General features: G+C 43.7%; 1 protein-coding gene across 5 annotated transcripts in view; it reads left to right on the forward strand.

Annotated features, from left to right (window-relative positions):
* DDX43 (DEAD-box helicase 43) overlaps window positions 1–17719 on the forward strand; it is a 61696-nt gene that overhangs the window by 21014 nt on the left and 22963 nt on the right. For 3 of the 5 annotated variants that reach the window (XM_045011908.1, XM_045011907.1, XM_045011910.1), the window contains exons 11-12: window positions 9309–9386; window positions 14149–14236. In XM_045011908.1, the coding sequence (XP_044867843.1) occupies window positions 9309–9386; window positions 14149–14236 (166 nt within the window). The remainder of the gene's footprint in view (window positions 1–9308; window positions 9387–14148; window positions 14237–17719) is intronic. The other 2 variants (XM_045011909.1, XM_045011911.1) reach the window with 1 other exon arrangement.

Below are 17719 nucleotides of genomic sequence, written 5' to 3' on the forward strand. Positions count from 1 at the left end.
ATTTTTGATCCTTGCACTCTAAATAGAACTGTCACTCACTTTTTGAGAACTGTGGTATTGAGTGAGATGGAATAAATGGGTGGAAGGTGTTAACATAACCTTGTCGCTGTCCAACACTAAATAGTGGGGTTTGGTACTAAGCAGACTGAGATCTCTGTATACCATGGCGCAAGCACCATTAAAAATCTTTTCAACCTTTTATTAAAGATACAGAGAAGAAGGAAAAACAGTTGACACAATTGAAATGTAAAACATTAAGGCTTTTATTTTAACATCCTGTTTTCCCTTTAGCTGGAGAGAGTTTTAGAAGGAAAACAGCTCCTTGTTTGATAGTCTCTTGGATGGTGGTAACTGTGCTTTTGGGGAAAAGAAGTTAATTGAGATGAGCTAGAGCTGCCGTTGCTGTTAAAGTCCAATCTCATTTCATTTCACGTGGTGGTTGGGATTCAGCTGGATTTGGTAGAGATGGTGGTGATATCTGAGTCCTCTCTCTGGCCTGGTCTGGTCAGAACATCTCTCAATATCAGAGTGATGAAAACCTAGGTCCCATGAGATGGTACGGGTGGCAACCATGATGGTGACTATTCTTAGGCTCATTGCTGCTGAAATCTCAGATCACCTTAGCTAGCAACAAGAGCTTTCTATTTTCTGCTTCTTAGGCCTGGTCTACACTACGCGTTTAAACCGGTTTTAGGAGCATTAAACCGATTTAACGCCACACCCGTCCACACTGAAGCCCTTTATATCGCTATAAAGGGCTCTTTAAATCGATTTCTGTACTCCTCCCTAATGAGAGGAGTAGCGCTAATAACGGAATTGCCATATCGGATTAGGGTTAGTGTGGCCGCAAATCGACGGTATTGGCCTCCGGGTGGTATCCCACAGTGCACCGCTGACCGCTCTGGACAGCAATCTGAACTCGGATGCAGTGGCCAGGTAGACAGGAAAAGCCCCACGAACTTTTGAATATTTCCTGTTTGCCCAGCATGGAGCTCCGATCAGCACGGGTGGCGATGCAGTCCGAAATCAAAATCCAAAAAGAACTCCAGCATGGACCGTACGGATGTGATCGCTGTAAGGGCAGGCAAATCTGTTCTATCTGAGCTCCGATACAGAAGACGAAATGCCAAAGCATTTTTAAAAAATCTCCAGACAGACGCCATAGCAGGGACTCAGCGCACTGCTGCGTGATAAGCGTAACGGAAAGCCAAAGAATCAAATGGACGCTCATGGAGGGAGGGAGCGAGCGGGGATGGACTCAAGCTATCCCACAGTTCCTGCAGTCCCCGAAAAGCATTTGCATTCTTGGCTGAGCTCCAAATGCCTGTAGTGTCAAACACATTGTCCACGGTGGTTCAGGGCATAGCTCATCAATTTACCCCACCCCCCACCCCCAGAAGTAAAAGGGAAAAAAAATCTTCTCTTGATTCTTTTAAATGTCACCCAATGTCTACTGAATGCTTCTGATAGACGCGATTCTGCAGTAGCGAGCTGCTGTATCCTCCCCCACCCTCCTTGGTGGCTGATATCCATTGTCATCATCAGCCTTGTGGCAGAGGGTGCAGTGCAGTAGGACTGCGCTCCCATCCTCATCATCAGCCTTGTGGCAGATTGTATAGTACAGAAGGACTGGTATCTGTCCTCATCATCAGCCCATAAGTAGACGGTCTGGTAACCGTTTTCATCATAGCAACAGGGGGCTGAGCTCCATCTGCCCCTGCCCTTCATGTGTAAAGAAAAGATTCTGTACTGCCTGGACTATCATAGCAGGATGCTGGGCTCCTGTCCCCCACACTGCTTAATGTCCTGTCTGGACTATCATAGCAGCTGGAGGCTGCCTTCTTTCCCTTATTTTATCTCACTAACAAGTCACTGTTTCTTATTCCTGCATTCTTTATTACTTCATCACACAAGTGGGGGGACACTGCAACGGTAGCCCAGGAAGGCTGGGGGAGGAGGGAATCAACAGGTGGAGTTGTTGCAGGGGCACCCCCTGTGAATGGCATGCAGCTCATCATTCCTGGGGGATCTGACACAAAGCGGCTGTGCTCTCTAGTTCTCTGATACACTGGATCTCTAATGCACTTGCCCCATATTCTAAGCAGGACTGATTCTATTGTTTTGATACCATAAAGGAGGAATTGACTCAGGGAGTCGTACCCAATTTTGGCTTTTGCGCCCCCGGCCGATCTCAGCCAGGGGCACCTATGACAGCAGCAGAGGGTACAGCACAGAAGGACTGGTAACTGTCGTCATTGCCAGTTTACAATGGCAAGGTAGACGGTACAGAATGGCTGGTAACCATCTCTGCTATCATGCAAAAGCAAGTGAATGCTGCTGTGTAGCGCTGCTGAATCGCCTCTGTCAGCGGCATCTAGTACACATACGGTGACAGTGACAAACGGCAAAACAGGCTGCACGGTTGCCATGCTATGGCGTCTGCCAGGGAAATCCAGGGAAAAAGGGCGCGAAATGATTGTCTGCCGTTGCTTTCCCAGAGGAAGGAGTGACTGACGACATTTACCCAGAACCACCCGCGGCAATGTTTTTTGCCCCATCAGGTACTGGGATCTCAACCCGGAATTCCAAGGGGCGGGGGAGACTCTGGGAACTATGGGATAGCTGCAGAATAGCTACCCACAGTGCAACGCTCCAGAAATCGATGCTAGCCTCGGACCACACCACCGAATTAATGTGCTTAGTGTGGCCGCGCACACTCGATTTTATACAATCTGTTTTACAAAACCGGTTTATGTAAATTCTGAATAGTCCCGTAGTGTAGACGTACCCTTATGCTCTTGGTCTGCTCTTGGTATGTTGCCTAACACCAGAGAAATCACAAACTTGGCAATAACATGGATGTTTCCTACACTGCACAACACACATCCACTGGGTCTCATCTAGTTTCAGTTATATCCAATTTGTTTGGATATTTGAGCTAAGATGAGTTGGGAGTAAACTAAATGTTATTTAAACTGTTAATGTTACATGCTGGAGTGACTACCTGGTGAGAGCAATGAAGGTAGCTTACACTTGTGTTAAAGCATTTGTTTTCACTTAGAGTATCTCCTATCTGAAGAAAACTTTTTGATTATCAAAGTTTTTCTTTGCAGTCGTGGAAGAAACCATTCTTAAGTAAAAGTTTAAATTAATTTTAGAGGGCCACAGAAAACATAGGACTGCATACTTAGAAGTTGTGCACTACAGCCTTAGGGTATAATGCAGGGGTGGGCAAACTTTTTGGCCTGAGGGCCACTTCTGGGAATAGAAATTGTATGGCAGGCCATGAATACTCACAAAATTGGGGTTGGGGTGTGGGAGGCGGTGAGGGCTCTGGTTAGGGGCGCAGGATCCAGGGTGGGGCCAGAAATGAGGAGTTCCGGGTATGGGGGGGGGCTCTGGGCTGGAGTGGGGAGTGGGACAGTGAGGGCTCTGGCTGGGGGTGCAGGATCTGGGGTGAGGCTGGAGATGAGGAGTTTGGGGTGTAGGAGGGTGCTCCGGGCTGAGACCGAGGGGTTCAGAGGGTGGGAGGGGGATCAGTGCTGGGGCAGAGGGGTTGGGTGCGGGAAGGGGTGCAGGCTCCGGACGGCATTTACCTCAACCGGCTCCCAGAAGCAAAGGCATTTCCCTTCTCTTGGTCCTACACAGAGGCACAAAGCAGGCAACTCTGCACGCTGCCCCATCTGCAGGCACTGCCCCTGCATCTCCCATTGGCTGCAGTTCCTGGTCAGTGTGAGCTGCTGGGGCAGCGCTTGGAGTGGGGGCAGCGTGCAGAGCAGAGCCACCTGGCTGTCCCTACATGTAGGAGCCAGAGAGGGGTCATGCCACTGCTTTTGGGAGCCACGTGGAGTGGCCCCTGACCCTGCTCCCCAGTGGGAGCTCAAGAGCCGGATTAAAACGGCTGGCAGGCCGGATGTGGCCTGCAGACTGTAGTTTTCCCACCTCTGGTATAAAGTATTAAGTGTCATTGAAGAAACTGGATTTACCTATAGACAAACTCCCCTTTCCAGCAGTCTTCAATTGACTGTGATATCCTTAAGAGAGTGCATACTGGGACATCACATTGAGTAGGAACTGATAATCTGCAGCAAATATGTACTTGGTACTTTTGCATTCTGCGGGTTTATCAATGGGTAATGAATGGAATGTCCTCTTACCTTGTTATTGAGACAATTCTAGAATTCTGGTATTAAGTGCTGAATGAACTTCTAAAGGTGATCCAAGAATCCAGTTTCTGCATAAAAAATTTAGTACCTTCTGCACAATGTTAAATACTTAATAATAAAAATAATAATTGGAGATATACCAATCTCCTAGAACTGGAAGGGACCTTGAAAGGTCATCGAGTCCAGCCCCTTGCCTTCACTAGCAGGACCAAGTACTGATTTTTGCCCCAGATCCCTAAGTGGCCCCCTCAAGGATTGAACTCACAACCCTGGGTTTAGCAGGCCAATGCTCAAACCACTGAGCTATACCTCCCCCCACTTGTTCTATGCTTTTGCTTTATACCTGAAAGTTGGTTCACAGTAGATCAAATGTGAAAATAACTTAAACAACTCACATCCCTTGATATTTAGGTGAACACAGACTACAATGGTAGTTGTAACTTTTCCACGCTGCCAGTATTTCATTAATTTCTTATTGTCCCCTTCTGTCCCACTTCCATACTTTGTGTGCTGTCATCACCTTTCATTTGCTCACAGGAGGGCCTGCCACTGCAGTAAACCATGGCACCAACAGAAATCTTGCAACCATTTTGGCCTCACTGAATGTATTTAAAATCTGGGCCTAGTTTTTAAAGATGAGTTATTACACACATAATTCAAAGCTGTGAACTGGTATTTTACGATAACTATAGTTAAGTAGTAATCACAATCTACACAAGATACATAAATAACTTCATGACACAGAGGTTGAGTGCTGATATTTGACCCGTCTATCATCAGATATTTAACCTTAAAAAGCTGTGTGTCTTAGCAATGTACTTGCTTATACATTATCTGCTGTTTAAATAGCATGTAAGCATCTGCACCCTACGCTTCCTCATGCTCTGGACTGAGAGTTTCAGCTTCCTCTGGCTAGTGATGGAGTGTCTCAGTGTATACCTGACTAGCTTACTGTTTTTCTATGTTTTATTCCTTGGTGGTTCATTCTGCCTTGGGACCTTTAATCTAGTTCTCAATGTCTTGAGGAAACCACCTTTTGAACACATTGGTAGCTGCCATTTTCTCCGTTTAACCTTTAAAACGTCATCTCTCATAGCCATCGCTTTGGCCAGGAGGGTAGGGGAATTGGGAGCATTTATGGCTGATCTACCATACAGGATAATCTACTGAGACAAAATGACTCTGTCCACATCCTCGCTTCCTGCTTAAGATCTCATTGGACTTCCACATAAACAAAGACATTCAGTAAACCGTTTTTTTAACCCCAAGCCTTATGCTTCAAGGGAAGAAGCCAGACTCCATACTCTAGAGGTGAAAAGAGCGATTGCCTTCTATCTCAACAGGACTAAACCCTTTTGATCGTCCCCCAGACTCTGTGAAGGAGACAGAGAGGATGAAGGGAGCCCCTATTTCCCTATTAAAATGGGTATCGGTATGCATCTTAGCGTGTTATAAAGCTTCTAAGTTGCATCCTCTGCCTAGGATGATGGCCCATTCCACCAGAGCACAGTTCCTCTCTGTAGACCTACTTAATGTACCCATTGCAGACGTTTGCAAAGCTGCCGCATTGTCTTTTGTGGACACCTTTCACCAGCACTATGCTAGCGTTTGTTTCTAGAGCAGATACAGCCCTTGGTGAGGCTATTTTCTAAACTGTACTGACTTTCTCCTCAGCATCCCCCTCCATAATCAAGGCACTGCTTGGGAATCATAAGAACGGCCATACCAGGTCAGACTAAAGGTCCATCTAGCCCAGTATCCTGTCTACGGACAGTGGCCAATGCCAGGTGCCCCAGAGGGAGTGAACCTAACAGGCAATCATCAAGTGATCTCTCTCTTGCCATCCATCTCCATCCTCTGACAGACGGAGGCTAGGGATACCATTCCTTAACCATAGCCATTTATGGACCTAACCACCATGAATTTATCCAGTTCCCTTTTAAAGGCTGTTATAGTCCTAGCCTTCACAACCTCCTCAGGTAAGGAGTACCACAAGTTGACTGTGCGCTGTGTGAAGAACTTCCTTTTATTTGTTTTAAACCTGCTGCCCATTAATTTCATTTGGTGACCCCTAGTTCTTGTATTATGGGAATAAGTAAATAATTTTTCCTTATCCACATCACTTTATATACCTCTATCATATCCCCCCTTAGTCTCCTCATTTCCAAGCTGAAGAGTCCTAGCCTAGAATATCAGGGTTGGAAGGGACCTCAGGAGGTCATCTAGTCCAACCCCCTGCTCAAAGGAGGACCAATTCCCAGACAGATTTTTACCCCAGTTCCCTAAGTGGCCCTCCTCAAGGATTGAACTCATAACCCTGAGTTTAGTAGGCCAATGCTCAAACCACTGAGCTATCTCTCCCTCCCATCTTTCCTCATATGGGACCCTCTCCAAACCCCTAATCATTTTAGTTGCCCTTTTCTGAACCTTTTCTAGTGCCAGTATATCTCTTTTGAGATGAGGAGACCACATCTGTATGCAGTATTTGAGATGTGGGCGTACCATCGATTTATATAAGCGCAATAATATATTCTCAGCCTTATTCTCTATCCCCTTTTTAATGATTCCTAACAGCCTATTTGCTTTTTTGACAGCCTCTGCACACTGCGTGGACATCTTCAGAGAACTGTCCACGATGACTCCAAGATCCTTTTCCTGACTCGTTGTAGCTAAATTAGCCTCCATCATATTGTATGTATGTGGAGCATCCATAGAGACAATAACTCGGAAAAGGGGAGATTATTTACTTGTACAGTAATTGTAGTTCTTCTAGATGTTTTGTCCCTATGGGTGCTCCACTACTTGCGCTCCCCCTCCCCTCTATTTGGAGTTCTTGCTGCTGGAATTCATGACTGAGAATGAATTGGAGCAGCTGCAAATCTGCCTCTCCCAGTCCTGAGCACAAGGATGAGTAGAGTGTGGGCACATGGACTGCTGACAGAAATCTGATTGAAAGCACAAGGTCATGCACAAAGTGGAGCACCCCAGGGACAAAATTTCTCACATTCCAGTTACTGTACATGTTAGTATCCTCTTCATATTCCACTCTATATGGTTTTAGAGTGAAATTTTATTGCATTTCTTGAAGCTGTGGGCAAAGATTCAAATTATATGTGCGCAAGAGGGTTTTGGAGCAAGGGTATTAACTATACTTCATTACAACTTTAGCATGTTTATAAAACATGCTCTCTATATCCCCACCCACATTCTAAAAACTGTACTTGAAAATATTGAATGTTTTAAAATGACTTTGCAGATGTAAAGAGGTAAATGAATGCTTATTGCATAGTACATCATACATTTCCTAACCAGATGCAGGATTATAAGGGACATAGTTCAAAATACATCAGAGTGAATTATTTTGTGTCTCAAGTGTTGGTATAAATCTTTTTTTATATATAAATATGAATATCGGTATATGAACCTTTCAGTCTCTAACCACCAACCCCCTGCTTCTGTGAATTCTGGCCATTGCATGCCACACCATAACTAGCCACAGGAAGATAACCCTATTGTAGGAGAATCCTCTGAGGTAGAGAAAGCGTGACTGCTTCTGTGTTACCCCACTTTCTGTGGCTAGCCAAGGTTTGTGAAAGGGAGAATGGGGACATGGCTGGGATTTTTCTTTGCCTCAGAGATCTCTAGATACTTTAGTAACACCTTAAGGCTTTTAACAGCCTGTGTACTTTAGTGAGACAAGGTGGTGTGAGACAAGCAAGTGTGTAGTTCTTCTACTGAAGAACATACTTGCAGTTCATAGATGGAGTGATAGGCCAGAAGGAAACACTGTCATCATCTAGTTTGACCTTATGTATAACACTGGCCATAAACCTTTCCCAAAATAATTCCTAAAGCATGCCTTTTAGAGAGAGATTAAATCTTAATTTAAAAATTGTCAGTAATTAAGAATCCACCATGACCTTTGGTAAATTGATCCAATGATTAATTACTCTCACCTTTAAAAATGTACATCTTATTTCCAGTCTGAATTTGTCTAGCTTCAGCTTCCAGCCATTGGATCATGTTAGATTGCAGAGACCAATATTAAATATTTGTTCCCTGTGTAGACTGTAGTCAAGTCTCCCCTTAATCTTCTCTTTGTTAATCTTAAATTGATTAAGCTCCTTGATTTTGGTCGCCCCATCTCAAAAAATATATTTTAGAATTGTAAAGGTGCAGAGAAGGGCAATAAAAATGATTAGGGGTATGGAACAGCTTCCATATGGGGAGAGAGTAAAAAGACTGGAACTTTTCACTTTGGAAAAAAGACAACAGAGAGGATCTGATAGAGGTCTATAAAATCATGAATGGCATGGAGAAAGTGAATAAGAATGTTTACTGCTTCGTGTAAGACAAGAACCAGGGGTCACCCAATGAAATTAATAAGCAGCAGGTTTAAAACAAACAAAAGGAATTACTTCTTCACACAATGCCCAGTCAACTTGTGGAACTCATTGTCAGGGGATGTTGTGAAGGCCAAAAGTATAATGCGGTTCAAAGAATTAGATACGTTCATGGAGGATAGGTCCATCAGTGGCTGTTAGTCAAGATGGTCATGGAAGCAACCCCATGCACTGTGTCCCTAGTGTCTGCTGGAAGCTGGGAATGGATGATGGGATGGATCACTTGATGGTTACCTGTTCTGTTCATTCCTTCTGAAGCACCTGGAATTGGCCAGTGTCGGAAGACAGGATACTGGGCTAGATGGACCATTGATCTGACCCAGTATGGCCATTTGTATATTCTTAGTCTGTCACTATAAAGTATGTTTTATAATTCTTTAATCATTCTTGTTGCTCTTTCAACCCTCTCCAATTTGTCAATATCCTTTTTGAATTGTGGGTACCAGAACTGGGGACACAGTTCCAGCAGGGGTTGCACCAGTACCAAACATAGAGGTAAAATAACCTCTGAGATTCCATTCTTTATGCATCCCAGTATTGCATTAGCCCTTTAGTCACATCATTGCACTGTGAGCTCATGTTCAGCTGAATATCCACCATGAACTCCAATTTGTTTTTGGAATTACTGATTCCAGGATAAAGTTCCTCATCCTGTAAGTACGGCCTACATTCTTTGTTCCTGGATATATACATTTGCATTTAGCCATCTTAAAACATTAATTTGTTTGCTTGATCCTAGCGTTCCAAGTGATCCAGATCGCTCTTTATCAGTGACCTGCCTTATTCATTATTTACCACTCCCCCGTTTGTGTCATCTGTAAGTGTTACCAATGATGATTTTGTTTTCTTGCCAGTCATTGACAAAAGAGTTAAATAGCATAGGAGCAAGCATGGGATCCCCTGAGGGACTCCACCAGAAACACACCTGGTTTCCCTTTCATAATTACATTTTGAGACTTTCAGCCAGCTTTTAATCCATTTCAAATGTGCAGTGTTAATTTTGTCTTTCTAGTTTTTAAACAAAATGTCATATGATACCAAGTCAAATACCTTACAGAATTTTAAGAATATTACATCAACAGTATTACCTTTATCAAACTTGTAATCTCAAAAAAAAAAAAATCAGGTTAGCTTGACAGGATCTATTTTCCATAAATCCATGTTGATTGGCAGTAATTATTATATTATCCTCCTTTTATTTTTTCTAATTGAGTCCTGTATAAGACACTCCATTATTTTATCTGGGGTGATTGTCGGGCTGACAGGCCTACAATTACCTGGGTCATTCAATTTACCTTTTAAAAAGTGGCACAACATCTCTTCCAGTCTTCTGGAAATTCCCTGGTGCCCAAGATTTATTGAAAATCAACGCTCTTCTTCGAGTGATGGTCCCTATTGTATTCTGCTATGGGTTACGTATGCACACCCTACGTCTGGAGTCAAAGAATTTGAAAGTAGCATCCGTTGGTCTGCACATGCGCCTTGCTCTCCTCATTGCTCCAACAAAGGGGATAAAGGACAGGATGGTCTGACCACCTCTCCAATTCCTTCTCATCACTGCATGGTTCAGGTTGGAACCTTTAGTGTCCGCAGCTTTGGCTTCATTCTACAGAACAAGAATCATCTAATTGTGAAGAGTTTAATAGTTTTTTAAAGTTTTACTGTTTAGCATTAGATTAGTCTCCTGGGGGAACAACCCCATCCCCCTCCAATGCCTTATTTGGGTACCGGACTGTGCCCAAGACTCCAAGCTTCTGACTCTGTGCTTCCTGCCTGCGATCCTTTTTGATCAGCGACAACCACCAGCCCCATCGCTGGAGATGTTTGAGGAGCAGGAGGCCAAACACACATTTCATCCTCCATCTCCAGTGGAGGTAGTTATGCCTCAACCCCTTCGATAGTTGATGACTTCTGTCAATTTCAAGACCTCATGAAGTGGGTAGCTGACACTATTCAGATTCCACTCAGAGGTCAAGGATTCACAGCATAAACTGTTGGATCTCCTGCAGTCAGTAACAACTCCAGGATGGCCTTACCCATTAATGAGGCATTACATTATCTTAGCCAATTCCAGTCTCAAACACCTGCTACTGTTCCACCAACATGTAAATTGTTCCCCCTAAAGACTCTGGGTTCTTTTGAGGTAAATGAGCGGGTAAGCAACACTAGTTTTTTTATCGTATGGGGTAGAATTGGACAAAAGACTGGACCTTTGTGGATGGAAGCAAAGACTGAACTATCAGGATCATGGCCAAATATAATTTTACAAACGATTGTAGATTTAACTACCTTTATTGAACATCTGCCACAGGAACATAGGAAGTAATTCTAGTCCATCACCTCAGAGGACAAATTATTGGCCAGGACTGCTCTTCACGTATCCTTGGATGCTGCAGATGCTGCTGCCAGGTACATCTCTGCGGCTGTAGTTACGCTAAGGGCATCATGGCTCCAACTCTGAGTTTCCAAGGGAAGTACAGAATACTATTGAAGATCTCCTCTCCGATGGTTGGAAGCTTTTCTCAGAGACTACCAACAAGTCCTTGTACACGCTGAAGGACTCTAGGGCTCCTTTGAGATCCCTGGGCATATACATACCTACAATAAGAGAAGATTTAGTAGGTCACCAACTACCCAGAGATTGCATCTTTCTAAATTCTCTGAATTCCATAGATCCACCAAAACCCCTAGAAAGACACACATTCCTGAGAGAGAGAGAGGGCCACTCATCTGCTCTGCATGACCACTCAGTCATCTTCAAAGCAACAGTGTTGATGGGTTGGTCAAGGGTTAATATCCTCCCACACCTCTGGTTTTACAGCTGTCCATTTGCTCACCTCCCCACCTTTTGAAGACCCTCTTTCCCATTTGAAACTTGATTGGCGTGGGATCCCTACAGACAAGTGGGTCATAGAGGCTATACCATCATTTTATATCACACTCTCCCTTCCAGCCCCCTTCTCTATCCCTCTTAACGGACCCCTCTCTTAAGCTTTTGAGATAAGTGAATATTCTCTTTGATTAGGAATGATAGAACTGGTTCCATCTCCTCACAAGGGCAAAGGGTTTTACTCAAGATATTTCCTTGTGCCAAAGAAGGGCAGAGTGTGGAGACTGATCTTGGATCTAAGACAAGTTTGTAAAGTCTCAAGCTTACAGTGATGACTCTGGCAGCTATAATTCCTTCACTGGAGGAAGGGGATTGGTTTTCAGGCCACAACCTACAAGATTCCTATTTCCATATAAAGATACACCCACCCTGCAGGAATTACCTACATGTCATTATAGGCCAGGATCATTTCCAATACCAAGTGCTTCCCTTCAGCCTTTCTTTAACCCTAAAGGTGTTCTCAAAGGTTCTTACATGCAACAAGAAGCAATCCTAGTCTTCGTGTACCTTCACAACTATCTACTCAAGGAACATTCCTACGAAGCAGTGCTGTCTTCCACTCACACAGCCTTTGATCTGTACCAGGAGTTGGATCTTCAGGAAAAGGTACAATAATCCATGTTAATTCCCTATACGGAAGATACAGTTTATAGGGGCATCACTGATAACCAGGGCCTACCTTACTTTAGACAGATTCTTAACTCTGTCAAGTCTGGCACATGCAATTCAGGAGAGCTCTTGGACCACAGTTAGGAACTGTCTTCAGCTCTAGAGACCCATGGCAGCTTGCACCTTTGCAACTGATCACACAAGGCTATGTCTCCTCTGCTTCCAGAGTTGGTTCAGAATGATCTGTTCTTGAAGTGATGGTCCCATGTGTATTCCACACCTGGGTGCACGTGTGCTTAGTTGAAAAGTTTTCTCCAAGCAGCGTCCATTGACCTGTACATTCTCAGTATGTCTTCTTGTGCTCCCGACCGAGGGTATATGGGGTGGTGCAGCTTGATGTCACTCCAGTTCCCTCTTACCATCTCATGACCTGAGTCAAAACCCTTTTCCTCCTTCACTCTTCTTTCGATAAGAGAGTTGTTGTATAATTGTGTAAATAGATTGTTTGTTTTTCATAGTTTAGTATAGACCCTCCCCAGTTTGGGGGGACATCCCCTCGCTATTCAGGGACTATGCCTAGGATCCCAGGCATCAAGAATGGTCTCCTGCCCTCATTCCTTTTTCATCAGCATCGACCATCAACGGTGCTTCTACTGTCTGGGCAAGGCGCACATCTTGGTGAAGTGCGGCATCTGAAGTCCTTCCTGCCCAGAACTAGAGAGGCCCGTGAGCTCAACTCCACAAGTTCCTGAGGAAGAGGCACTAAGGCCCTGGATGCACTCTGATCCTGGCCAGGAGGATCCCGCCCCTCCCCCCCACTGTATAGCAGCCTCTACTGACCAGTAGTGCCCCTCTAAGCATGAGCTATGGTGCGGAGCTGCCAGCCCCGAAGGCCTGCTACGAGAGTAAGAAACACTCATAGGAATAAGAGCAGATTCCTGCATCGGACTGCTCCATATAGACACATACCCAACCTGGCATGGCTCAGAGAGGGAAAGATGTCGCTTGTGGATCCAGCGGAACTACCATCAAAGGCCTCCCAGCTGGAGGGTAAGGCAAAGAAGAAGCAGGATCCATCCCTACCACTTGGTGACCTTGGTACTGGGGGCGTGTAGAACGTCCCTCTACAACTATAGTTCTGGATGCTCTGTTGCTTCTGTCTGACCAATATGCAGACCAGTTGGCTCTGACTACTGAACCAGGTACCTCTGAAGTCTCAGTGGGCACCCCATGGACTCAAGAACGTACAGAGACATTCCTGACACCAGAGAATGTGTTCCTGCCATATCTACAGTCTCTGCTCCTCTCAGGCCTATCTATTCTCCAGGACATCCCCACACCTGAGGATGAGCTGCTGCTCCTGCTGCAGGAGAGGCCCCTTCCCCATTCATTGGATTGGGGCCCACTGTTTCCGACAGAACCGTCATCCAACTCACAGGAGTCCCAGGAGCCCAGAGAGACAGCCAAGGCACCCGTATCCACTTATCTATAACGTTTAGAAATTCCAGGAATGTTTTAGTCCTGGCAGCACGAGCCCTCCAGCATATGTCACTCCAATTGAAGTCCCTCATGATCACACTGTTGGTTTTTTTTCCTGCACATTGTAGATAAGCATGTAAGGAAGTGTTCATCTTCCCTGGTGTGATTTTTGTGGTCTGTAGCGGACACCAGCTAGTACCACATCTTATGTTTTGTCTGTTAGGACATTGATCCAGAAGCCTTCAAGATGACTTTCTTCCGAGTTATCAGTGACTCGGAAACAGGTAATGCCATTTTTGACAGAGTGCCGCCACTCCTCCCCTTTTGCCCATTCAGTCCTTCCTAATAAGTTATAACCATTGATTTTAATATTTCAGTTGTATAAATCATCCCCGCAGGTTTCAGTAATACCAACTGGATTGAATTTATGCTCAAATGAGCAATTCCAGTTTTTCTTGTTAAGATTAGTACATATGCATGACAGCTATTGTGGGTGTAAGACCTTGCTGAAATGTATTGGGAGTGTGGGATGGATGAGAGGAGCGTATTGGAGACCTCTTGCACTTTTAAAAATGTATTTTTTTTTCTTCCCTCCCACCAGTGCTACTTGGCCAGATGGTGTTCGCCGCCTTGCAAAATCGTATTTGAAAGATCCTATGATCGTATATGTCGGCACTCTTGATTTAGCGGTAGGTTGATTTTTTTATTTTTTTTTAAAGTCGCATTACTTTTTGTAGTTGCACATAACTTTGAATGTTTTGGGTCATTCAGATAATATTTCATTTAGTTAAAAGCATAACCCAGTCTGGTCTTTCACAACATGCTCCAAGTAGGCAGAAATCAGTGGTATTTTAAAAGCTTCAATAAAAGCCCAGAGTGCATCTTAGAACTGTAAATGAAAAAGAACTTTGTGATAAGAATATGAAACATGCCAAAGAGCATTTAGTCTCAGCTTTTGTAATGGACAAATGATTAAATAAAATTTATGAAGTCTCTAAAGCATTGATTTGGTTAATAGTAAGGTATTTCTCCACCCATAAACAGACGACTTCAATAGTAAATATTTCATCCAAATCTACCTAATGGCCAAGGGCCCATGTATAATATTATGTAGCCACACATTGCTATGTAAGTTCCCTTTTTGATTATGCTATATAACTTTCATCCAGAATTGAAGTTTTTGTGTTTAAAAAAAATTCTAGCTCTTTTGGTTACAAAAATGACCTTTAAAATGTGAAAATGATGTAAATGCATTGCTCGGAATATACAGACAACCTGTCATAGCTCTCAGAGGTGTAAAGTTTCCCCCTTATCTCTGTTTTTGTATTGACTTTGAAACCCAACAAATTTAAAAGTCAACTGCATAAGTGCTTATTTTAGCAGAAACATCAAACTGGAGTATTTAGACATATTTGGATGTAGCGTCAGATACTGGGTTGGGGTGAAATGCATTCAAGGAAGAAATTTATGTGCCATCTCCCTAAATCTGAAGTCACCTCTACCCCTGCCAAAAATCAAGAGGGAAAGATGTGCTATTTCCCTAATATCAAAAGCCTCAACTGGATGCCTCAAAAAACCCAACATTGTTTCCCGATGCCAAAAGGATTAATTACCCCTTATATAGTTGCTATATCTTCCAAAAGCTTCTACAATGCATTTTTAATTTTTGGACTGACTGGTTATAGATTGAAATAACATTGTACTGAAATGTTGTAGCAGCTAATGGTTTGTTGTTGTTTTTAACTCCTGTTTTATAACTTCACTATAACTAATAAGAAATTTGTTCGAAAGCATTTTACTCACAATTTTATATAGTATGGGTGTTCTGAAATTTATCAAACTTGCAAATAGTGCATATGCTGTTTCACCCCTGCTTCAGCCTGCATGCATTAGTGCCATAAAGAAATTAGTATTTCTCTTTTCACAACCAGTTTCGTTATTCTGACAGTGAGCATTACCTTCTGTAGATCAGACTGTAGGCAGGACCTGGATATTTTGTCTATCAGAACAAGACCTGGTTCAGTTCTTTATGTGATTCCACTAGTTCCCTCCTGCTTCCAGGCAGTTTTTTTCAGCCCTCTTCCTTCTACAATGCAAAAAAGCTGTCATCCTCAGTGGTCTGCCAACTTTGTTTTGATGAGTAATGCCCCCTTTTATCTTTTAGAGGTTCAACAATGGCAACTCAATGTCTGATCTCCGTGTAGCAGATTTTGCTCTCTAGTTACCATGTAAATATCATAATAGCACAGTACTAGGGTAAAAGGGGGAAAAAAATTGTCAATAAACCTTTATAATAAAGTAAAAGTTTTGTATTACCACCTGCCTACCTTCTGGTTTGTTCGCCTTTCCCCGCCCTTTGTCGTTTGTGTGTGTTTTGTTTTAGTGTAATTAGTATTAGTCATGCCTATTGGCCCCCAAATAAGATTGGGACTTGCATGTGCTAGTCACTGTGCAAATACATATTAAGAAAAGTCCCTGCTTCAAAGAGCTAAGAATCCAAAGAGCTAATACAGAGAAAGGGAGAGAGTATTATCACTGCCAGTTTACAAGCAGAGAACTGAGTCACGGAGTTTAAGTGACTATAAACCTTTGGGCTAATCCACTAGCCCGATGAGATCATGCTCCAAACAACTTCACTATTTCAGTTCCTCTGCACAGGACTTTTCTTAACTTAGAAAAAGACTTTAAAACAAAAGCTCCTCAGGGTATTCACTTAGGCCTGGGCTACACGGGGGGGGGGGCGGTGGTATGGGAGTATCAGCGTAAAATACACAACTTCAGCTATGAGAATAGCATAGCTGAAGTTGATGTATCTTAAGTTGACTTACCTCATGTCCTCACAGTGCGGGGTCGACTGCTGCCGCTCCCCTGTCGACTCCGCTTCCATCTCGTGCCACGGTGGAGTACAGGAGTCGACGGCAGAGCAAGCGGGGATCGATTTATCACGTCTAAACTAGAAGCCACAAATCGATCCCCGATAGATCGATCACTACCCGCCGATTTGGCGCATAATGTAGACGTATCCTTAGTCCTTCTCTAGGGACTCGCAGCTCTTTGCAGATGTCTCGTATTCTGGGCCTTCTTTCTGATAAATGCAGAGATATCCCTCCAGGGTCCTTCCTTTAACCCTGTGTCTCTCCTGTCTGGTCTTTTGCTGAAGGAGCAAGAATTCCCTATATGAAATTTCCTGTAGGTACATGACTAGGGTGAAGCATGTGGCCTGCAACTACAGCTCCTAGTTTTACAGGGCCCACAACTGTAACAGGGGCAATAGGATGCATGCATGTTCCCAGAGGTCCAGTACCCTATTACATTGATTTGCTCAAGGTCATACAGGAAGTATGTGGCAGAAGTGGGAACTGAACATAGGTCTGAGTCCAAATCCAGTGTTTTAATCACAGGATTCTTTTCTCTTTGCCATGTCTTTTTTTTTCTTTTTTTTCAGACCGTAGTATCTTTGGGTAGGGAATGTGCCTTTCCACTTGTATAGCAACTAGCACAATTTGGGTGCAACCAGAAACTACTAATAATTACAAAGGTAATGTGGCAATCACCACTTTTCATAGTGGTGATTGCCACATTACCTTTGTACGGGGGGAGGGATAGCTCAGTGTTTTGAGCATTGGCCTGCTAAACCAAGGGTTGTGAGTTCAAATCCTTGAGAGGGCCATTTAGGGAACCGGGGTTTAAAAAAAAAAAAACTGGGGATTTGTCCTGCTTTGAGCAGGGGGTTAGACTAGATGATCTCCTGAGGTCCCTTCCAACCCTGATATTCTATGACAGGACATTCCTTCCCAAAGACAGCAGACTGGAATCTGTACTCTTAATGTTACCAAACTTCTATTGCATCTCTACAGGCCTCAGATATTCATCTCCTTTGCAAGAGCCTTTCTTGCTTGGAAAGTTAGCCTCCTAGACAATGGTCCCATATGGAGAAAGGGCTTAATGTCAGTACTACAGAAGAGATCATTTAGCGACTGTCTTTGTGTTTGGCTTCCCTCTTAGACTCTAAATTTTGTGTCGAGCTATGGCTTATAAGGCAGTGGCCTGAAGACATGTTTGCCTAGCAGCGTGGACTACAGATGTGCAGATCAGCCATTTTATGGCAACTTCCATATTTGTTGGAGGAAAGTTATATTTTGTTTTTTGTTTTGTTTTTGAGTTAGTGAGCA

The sequence above is a fragment of the Mauremys mutica genome, chromosome 3 (assembly GCF_020497125.1).
Source record: "Mauremys mutica isolate MM-2020 ecotype Southern chromosome 3, ASM2049712v1, whole genome shotgun sequence".
Lineage (NCBI taxonomy): Eukaryota > Metazoa > Chordata > Testudines > Geoemydidae > Mauremys > Mauremys mutica.